General features: G+C 39.3%; 1 protein-coding gene across 1 annotated transcript in view; it reads right to left on the reverse strand.

The window, feature by feature from the left end:
* LOC107739907 (olfactory receptor 4E1-like) overlaps positions 1–9,575 on the reverse strand; it is a 19,445-nt gene extending 9,870 nt beyond the window's left edge. Inside the window, 4 exon segments of the mRNA XM_016552150.1 lie at positions 5,057–5,067; positions 6,472–6,476; positions 8,992–9,495; positions 9,498–9,575. Coding sequence (XP_016407636.1) covers positions 5,057–5,067; positions 6,472–6,476; positions 8,992–9,495; positions 9,498–9,575 — 598 coding nt within the window.
* Positions 9,576–9,777: the final 202 nt, after the last annotated feature.

The raw sequence follows: 9,777 nt of genomic DNA on the forward strand, positions 1-9,777 counted from the left end.
ACAGGAGACACTTGGAGACGAGGAGACACTAGGAGGAACACAGGAGGTAAGTAATGCAGGAAGTATTCAAATGGGAGCAGTAGTAAAGTCAGAGAGTCCTCTACGTGTGTACGAGACCAGACAATGAGGGTGTCTGAGGAGTGTCCTTTTATCCAGGCTGGTTGATGAGGTGCTTGATTGGTGACAGGTGCAGGTGCTCAGTACTCAGGTGAAGGTGGTTGCGGTGATTGGGAGGTGACTGAGTCTGGCCGATCAGGGCTGTGTTCTATCATCAATTCTTTTTATCCTCTATACAAATGAGTGTCAAAGTTATGAGGATAATTATGTTGTTAAATTATGACGATGATTTACTTGTTGTTTGGTCTAAGATCAGAGGATGACCAGTACTCACCTCGCGATTATGCAGAGAAATGGGCACAACGAATGGCTGACGCATATAAATTAGCCTCGGACAACAGTAAACAAGCAAGTGCACAAAACAAGAAATACTATGACCAGCACCTTCGGGGTGTTGTGTTGCAACCAGGAGATTGAGTTCTGGTTCGGAACTTGAGTGAACGGGGAGGGCCTGGAAAGTTAAGATTGTACTGGGAGAGAACTGTGCATCTGGTCAAAGAAAGAGTAGGAGATGGACCAGTATCAAGTATACTCTTGAGTCCGGTGGAGACCAAAATCCAGCAGTGTTATACGTACCTTGCATCAGAATCTGCTTCACCTGGTAAAGGACCTACCTGTAGACCTGCCACCTATGAGAGCTGCCGAGTCATGTAGACCGCACGAGTCTTCACTTACCCCACATTAGGTCAGCCCAGTTATGAAATGCCTATTGAGATAGGTGCTACCCAGGTGATGCCAACACCCAAGTTACTGTATTATTCTAATGGCGTACAGGGACCAGTATATGTGACTTGCGCTTATGTCCCGCTTACATTTCCTTACCAGATAGGGTCCTATCCCACTGTATCACCTTATGCTGCCTTTGCTGCCTACCTACAAGAAAACATAATTAAGACATGCACAGATATGAACACATATTACATATTGACACTGTAATCTTGAAAGTGTGTGCAGTGCGTTGAGAATGGTTATGTTGAGCAAGCTGATTATAGTGTTTAAGAGGTAAAGTGGTCAGTGTTGTCTGGTGCAATTTCTTTTGTCAGGGAGAGTGTGACACCCTGTATGTGTAGTCACAGGAACGATTCTTTTTTTTCATGTATTTGATTATTTTATGGTGTTTTTGATGTTGTTTCAAGTACTGTGATTATACTGAATCTTGTGGAATAACCCCGGTGGACAGTAGGGGGAGACACTGTGCTGAACAGAGACTGAGTGGTTAACGGTGAGTCGCGGAGAAGAAGCCTTTACAAGAGCGACTCTGTTAATGAAAGCAGCACAACGGTGGCTGTCTTATTGTTTTATTCAATCTGTAACGAAGGAGGCGTGACTACGGATTGTGGATCCATTTGCAGGCTTTATTAAAAGAGACCGTGGTCAAAACAGGCAGGGTCCAGAAACAGCAAACAGTAACAGCAGAGGCAAGGCAAAAGAGTAATCCAGAAACAGTCGATGGTCAGGGCAGGCAGCAAACAATCAAAAACAAGGAAATAGTCCAGGATCAAAACACGATAATCAGGAAACACGGAAACACGGAAGGCAAGACAACAGGAGGCTAAACATTAAATCACCAACAAAGTCAGAGAGTGTGTGAGCTAATTTTAAAGTCTTTCTAATGTGAGACAGCTGTGACCTGATGATGAGCTCTGATGAAAGACAGGTGATTGCAATTGATGATGTGTCCAGGCAGAGGATTATGGGAACTGGAGTCCGGGGTGAGTAAAGGGTACAGGATGGGGTGCCCTCAAGCGGAGCTCATGGGCACTCCAGCTAGAGATCATGACAGGACAGGCAGAAAGTTCACAGATGGCCTCCATAGCTGTGACAGGACAGGCAGAGAGTTCACAGACGGCCTCCATAGCCGTAAAGGGACAGGCAGAGAATTCACAGATGGTCTCCATAGCCGTGACAGGACAGGAAGAGAGTTCACAGACGGCCTCCATAGCCATGACGGGACAGGCAGAGAGTTCACAGACGGCCTCTAAAGCCGTGACAAGACAGGCAGAGAGTTCACAGACGGTCTCCTTGACCGTAACAGGACAGGTAGAGAGCTGATAAGTGGATACCACTGACACCTCTGGGGGTTCTGTAGCGGATGCCGCCACCTCTGGAGGTTCTACAGCAGTAGCATCAGGAGTTTCAACAAACACAGAGAGTTCAGAGACAGTGCTTGCGGTCGTGACAGAAGCATCAGGAAACAGGGAGAATTCATCAACATTCTCCTTGACAGGGTAGATATGGAGTTCAGTAATGGTCTCTTCGACCGTGACATGACAGGCTAAAAGTGCATTGCTGGGCGCCACCACCACGCAAGGAGCTGAAGTGAGCGCTGCCGCCTCGGGAGGTTCTGCAGCATACGCCAGGTAGAGAGCTGATAAGTGGATACCACTGACACCTCTGGAGGTTCTGCAGCGGATGCCGCCACCTCTGGAGGTTCTACAGCAGTAGCATCAGGAGTTTCAACAAACACAGAGAGTTCAGAGACAGTGCTTGCGGTCGTGACAGAAGCATCAGGAAACAGGGAGAATTCATCAACATTCTCCTTGACAGGGTAGATATGGAGTTCAGTAATGGTCTCTTCGACCGTGACATGACAGGCTAAAAGTGCATTGCTGGGCGCCACCACCACGCAAGGAGCTGAAGTGAGCGCTGCCGCCTCGGGAGGTTCTGCAGCATACGCCGCGACTTGTGTAGATTAATTTAGTAAAAAAGGCTTGCCTGCTGTCTTTGGCGTATATTTGTATACTTTTACTATCTAATCAATCTCAGCATGCGTTAATTTTGGCTAAACTTTAATTAAAACTGAAACTAAAACTGAAACTAAACTATATAAAAACTAAATAAAAATGCGTTCACAAAATAAAAACTAAAATAAAACTAACAAAAATATGAATGAAACTAATAAAAACTAAACTGAATTTTATAGCAAATTTGAAAACAATATTAAAATAAAACAAATGTAAAAATTCTAAACTATAATAACCTTGCACTGTTTGTGTCGTAATGCCAACCAGGAACAGCTTCTTTCTTCCAGTCAGAACGAAAATGCTTTGTGGAGAAGAAATCATTCACCCACTCGGCTGAAAAAATCTGAATGAGTGGATGCACCTGTCGCCTATTTATACCCATATGCATGGCCGGACTTACCATTGGGCTTGAGTGGGCTGCAGCCCATGGGCCCCGCCTTGTAGGGGGCCCCGCCTTTGCCCGTTTATGTTTGTTTGATTTGTTCTTTATATGCCAGCCAGAATTCAGAAATTATTAGCCGCATTTCCACTGCGCATGCAAGATCTAAACGGGCCAGCCGGGGCTAAAGCTTACAACTATGACCTTCGAGGCCACATTTAACAGCATAAACTGGTATTTATGATTATTTCACATAGAAGAAAGATGAATCGCATCTGCACCAATTGGTTTGTTATCACATGACTACTTTAAACAGCTCCATTATCTTTTTTCTTTTTTTTTCTCGAATATCTGCATGATCGCAAATGTACAACATCGCAAACTTTCAGAGTAACTTTCAGACACAAAATTCACTTTTGCTCCATCAGAAAGAAAATAGAACAAACAGCAGAACCGCTGCGTCTCCGAACAACAGTGTTTTGTTCCTCAGCGTTACACGGACCAGCGATTCAATCAGGCAAGCTATAAGTTCAGTCGCCAAGTTAAATGAATCAACCCCTCAGAGAACTGATCAATACATTCAGTGATTTGTATCTGGACTCTGAGGAAGATGAGGAGGATTGCACAGGTGAGGATCTGGATAATTTTCCCTTACCACCCCCTCCACCACCTGAAGCTGACAGAGAACTAATCCCCTCTGTTACACTTTTGAATGGACGACTGGATGAAAGAATAACATCACTGGAAGGTCAAATTGAAGATTGTTATCAGAGAGTGGATGAATGTGTTTCTCAGGATGAGATGAAAAACAAATGTAAAGCCATTGAAGCAAGATTGCATTATTTTGTTGAACGTGAATGTGACAGAGTTACGAAAAAGCTTGAACTCACAATACAAGATTTAGGAAGATGGATATTAATTACAAGGATAAGAACTATTTACATCTGCCTTTTCTACAAGGTTTCTTCTTTCGCTTTTGGACTGGGACATATAAGTATAACCATCTTCATTACATGAACATTTTGTACTCGTATTGTAACCTTTTCAAGCAACATTGCCAGGAATCATTGGGCAATGATGCCATCAGCGTGCAACCAGGTGAGACACCTGGTCAGCTTCAAATTGTTTCTCTGAATAGCATGAAAATCCTTTGTTATTTAAAGGTGCAGTAAGCGATTTCTGAGAAATGCTGTTGAAAATGGATCAGACCTAGCACCAAAACACACTTGTAGCCGATAAGTCCACTCATGCAGTTGCCTGTGTTTCATAGCATGTTCATGAATTTGGGGGTGGAACTATCAAGATGTGATCCTTTTGGATAGTGGTGTTTTGGTGATTTCAAATATCAATTGTCAACCTCACAAATTGTTTACTGCACCTTTAAATTGTGATTAAATTGTGTACAGAATGAAAGCATGGAATGCTCCCTTTACAATTGTTGGAGCAGAAAATCACTTCAGTTCAGTTCGAGCTCGAGCTCAGTGACTAAGATTTGAACTCCTACCAAAACTCCCATTATAATCAATGACATTGTCTACACTGTATAATGAATTCCTAAAGAAGGATTCCTGTCTTTCCCCCAAATGTGATTACCAAAAGCAGTGAATAAAACTTTTGTGTGATGCACACACAAGCAAACAATGTTCAGAGACAAGAGAAAATTCAGAGGAACAGAAAAAGTTAGTTTCCAAACAAAGCTGTTGTCGTTATTAATTATGTTGTTTACAATAGTATAACACATAAAAAGCAGATATTCTGATTTACAATAACTTTACAGTAAGGTTATGTTTGTTAACACAAGGTAACATGAAATAACAATGAAAAATACTTTTAAAGCATTTATCAATTTCAGGTAATCTTTCAACATTTACTAAAACATTATTAAATTCAAAAGTTGTTATTAAATGCATTAACTAACATTAATTAACAGCTGGGACCTTATTGTTAAGTGTTTATATATATATATACAGGTGCATCTCAATGAACGTTACAAACAAAATAACAAAAAACACATTGATGGGTCAGCAGGTGGCGTGTTTATATATTTTTATACATAATATATTTAATAGAACATATGCTTATTTTTTGATTAATGCTAAATAGTTTAATGGCTGGTAAGAAATAGTAGCAAATTCAGAGTCACACTAAATTAATTTGTTATTGGCAGGTGTGGCATAATTACATTTTCCTGAAAATGTCTGTATGCCTGAACTCTTTCACTCTTTTGAAAAATATGATTTCAACTTACATTTTTGTTGCTACATGCCTCAAAATAAGTCACAACATATTAACTTTTTTTTCACCACAGTTTAACAATCTTTTGTCTTATTTCTTTGGTTTGTAAACCATATACGACAGGATTTAGTCCTGGTGGTACAATATGAAACATTATACTAGCTAGCTTCCTGTTTTCAGAGTATTCAGGAAAACGATGAAGAAAAATCATGATGGCACAAGAAACAAACATTATTAAATAAACAGCTATGTGACTGCCACACGTTTTTATGGCTTTACTGTTGAGTGCTTTGTTTTTCCTAATTATACATACAGCAACAATCCTGATATATGTTATAAACATCAGTGTCACTGATATGCTGAGTGCTGCCACAGAATAAACAATTCCAAACATATTATTTATGGCCACATTTTCACAGGACAATTTATAAAGCGAAGCGTTGTCACAGAAAGGGTTTTCAATTTTAGATCTGCAGCGAGACAAACGTACAGTGAGACCTATCATAATTGCCACTACAATTGCAGGCAGTGCCCAGGCTATTGCTGATATTTTAACCACCATTTTATTGGTCATTATAGTTGTGTATAGCAATGGATTGCATATAGCCACTTGTCTGTCATAGGCCATGGTTACTAGTGCAGTGTGGCTTGCTGTTGCAAATATGTGAACAAAATATGCTTGAATAATACACTCCACATATGTTATATAGCGCTCTGAGCCCTGCCTGAAAATTTCCTGCATTAAGCGTGGTAAAATGACAGTAGTCCCTATTATGTCATTCACTGGCAGGTTACAGAACAGAAAATGCATAGGATGATGTAAGTTCTTCTCTATTGCAATCAGAATTATTAGTCCAATGTTACATCCCATTGCAAAGACATAAAACAAGAAAAGCAAGATAAAAACAAAATAGGAAGCCTGAGGTGTAACTTTCAGTCCCTCCACAAGGAGAATGTTGTTTGCGAATGTCAGGTTGTCCATTAATTACTCTACACAAAACCTGTGAACAATAAAACACAGACTTTTCACTGTCATTAAATATCTCAAGTGTCATCTTAAATGTCTACATCTTAAATGTCTGCATTACACTATGAGAAACTATGTTGATAGATATTTGTGTTTTACCTAGTATTCAGTATTTCTTTTTCATATAACATATGATGGTATTTTCAGGTGTTTTTTTTGCATGTAAATCTACATACTGTATGCTGCTTATTTACAAAACAAAATACTGTACATTGTTTGCTCCTCCCAATCATTTTTAGAGTCAACATAAATTGGCACTTTTCAAAGCACATAGTCATTTAAACTTTTAGCACTACATAATAATTTAAAAAATGAATTAATAATTTGTTTGATTTTCCAGAACCTGGAGTCATTTGTTTGCTTTTCCTGGTGTTTGCTTTTCTAACAAAACAAAGCATAATTGTACCCGCAGTATTTGAATATTACCTCAGATCAAATTGTCCGGTAAAGAGTTAAAGCGAAATCTATGAATCTTAAGTTTTACTGTAAGTGCATAAACAACTTGCTCTTCTCTGAAGAAATATTTGCTTGTCCTTGCCTTTTAATAACTGATTCAAATATGTTCTCTCTGCTGTCATTACCCAAGAGGGGAAACTAATTATTTTGCTTGATGGCATGACCATAGCTAGAGATATTCTAATTGTGGTTGGCTCTTTGCTCTTGTTACCTAGGTGTGTAGGTGTGTGTGTTGTTGTTGTCAGTATGCGTCATCAGCCCACATCTTGCCCCTAGTCAGACACCGCTACGTCACGTAACAGCAACAAAAACATGAACAAACACTGAATGATTGTCTTTTTATTAACTAACATTAACACAGATTAATAAATGTATTGTTCCATGTTCTGAAGTCTTCTTCTCCGTTTTTAGTTTATCTCTGTGGCACAATTACAGTGCCACATACTGGTCTGGCATGTATACTACATCGTTTTGTGTCAGTTTCGTGGTTTCGTGTGGATGCAGATATTTCTTGAGACGAGGGGGAAAAAAAAAGATCAGATAGGTAAAGCTCTGGCTTCGTGTGGACGTAGCCCTAGTTGTATGGGATTTGCATGTTAGAGGATAGTCTGTAACATTAGGGGATAGAAATAATTCCAAGTGCTTATGGGTCTAGAGAGCATTGTTTTCCTGCATCTATCCACCTTCATGGTTGGTTGGTCATAGGTGGTTATGGCCTTGGTGAAAACTAAACCCTGACAATGATAATCAGAATACATAGAACCTTCTCTCTTGTTTTTTTTTTGAAAAATAAAACATAAAAGTTCTTATACAGTACATAGTTTGAAATTAAATGGCTAAATATATGTGAATGTGTAAAACAAAAGTTCTGTTTTACAATCTATTCATAAGTGACGAAGTTAAATTAATGGGAGAACATTTTTTAAACAAAGTACATCAATTGTTATGAACTGGTAGCACTTTATTTTATCGTTCCCTTTCAGTCGGTCACTCCGAGTCACGTCGGTGACCGACGAATTGGGATATCGCTTCGATAGACCAATCTACTTCGCGTGTAAACTAAACGAGCCAATGCACATTGGCATGCAATTATTGCATCCAGCTGCCGCTGCGTGTCCCTGTCTCCCCGTGTCTTTATGAAAGTCGCGGAGGCAGCTCTTCCCCTCAGAGAGCAGGGTGTTCGCGTTCTCAATTATCTAGATGATTGGCTTATACTAGCACAGTCTCAGGATCAGTTGTGCGAGCACAGGGACCTGGCGCAGTAGATTGGTCTATCGAAGCGATATCCCAATTCGTCGGTCACCGACGTGACGTCTCCGTTCCCTCCTTCAGGGAAAGAGGGTTACCATACGTAACCGAGACGTTTTGTTCCACGTGTACATAAGTATGTATTTCTTATGGTACAATAACTGGGTAGTAACTAAATACTAATCCTGAACCTATCCCTAAATCTAACGTTACCCATGTAGTTACTTTATATTACCCAGTACATTCTTAAGTGCACATACTGTAAAATAAGGTGCAAATTGTAAATTATTATTCACTTAAATCAAGTTTCATAAATAAATAAATAAGACAGATCTCTGCTAAGTCATTGTTTTCAAAATATTACTCAGCAATATATTTATTAAAGTTTTTTTAATTTTTTTATTTCAAACATTGGAATAAAAATTCAATTGACATTATCTACAGCAAAGTTTAAAAGTCTTTTGTCTTATCTCTTTGGTTTGTAAACCATATACTAAAGGATTTAGTCCTGGTGGTACAATATGGAACATTACACTAGCCAGCTTCCTATTTTCAGAGTATTCAGGAGAACGATGGAAAAAAAACATGATGGCACAAGAAACAAACATAATTATATAAACAGCTATGTGTTTGCCACATGTTTTTATGGCTTTACTGTTCAGTGCTTTGTTTTTGCTGGTTATGCATACTGCAGCAATTTTTCCATAAGTAATGAATACAGACCCAAGTGAGAAAATAAAGATAACCACAGTAGAAATTATTCCATACACATTATTAATAGCCACACTGTCCTCACAGGACAGTTTAAACAGTGAGGCATTATCACAGAAAGGGCTTTCAATTTTATATTTGCAGCGAGACAGGCGTACAGTGAGTCCTATCAGAATTGTCACTGTAATTACTGACACCCCCCAGGCTAATGCTGATAGTTTAATCACCATTTTATTGGTCATTATAGCTGAGTATCGCAGTGGATTACATATAGCCACATATCTGTCAAAGGCCATTATCATCAGCACATAGTGGCTTGCTGCTGCAAACACATGTACAAAATTAGCTTGAACAACACAGTCCACATATGTCATGTAGCGCTCTGAGGTTTCCCTTAAAATGTCCTGTAGTAAGCGTGGCATAATGACAGTGGTCCCTAGTATATTGTTCAGTGGCAAGTTACAGAACAGAAAATTAATAGGGTGATGCAGATTCTTTTCAGTTGAGATCACAATTACAAGTGCAATGTTACATCCCATTGTAAAGATATAAGCCAAGAGAAGCAGGATGAAGACAGGAGATGAAGATAGGAGGACTGACGTGTAACTTTCAGTCCCTCCACAAGAAGTACATTGTTTGTGAAGGTCTGGTTGTCCATTAGTTGCTCTACACAAAACCTGAAAAACAACAACAAAAAAGTAACAACAGTCCTGTCACAGTTTGTTTCATATGTAAACCAGTTATGATGCATATGTTATAGATAACAATCTTTGTTTTCTGTCTGATCAGTTTTTACATTTTTTGCACTAATTGCCGTGTTTTTTGAAACCACAAAATCATTATATACTGTATTAGCACCA

This window comes from Sinocyclocheilus rhinocerous, unplaced genomic scaffold (genome assembly GCF_001515625.1).
Source record: "Sinocyclocheilus rhinocerous isolate Xijiao unplaced genomic scaffold, SAMN03320098_v1.1 scaffold2210, whole genome shotgun sequence".
NCBI classification, from domain to species: domain Eukaryota; kingdom Metazoa; phylum Chordata; class Actinopteri; order Cypriniformes; family Cyprinidae; genus Sinocyclocheilus; species Sinocyclocheilus rhinocerous.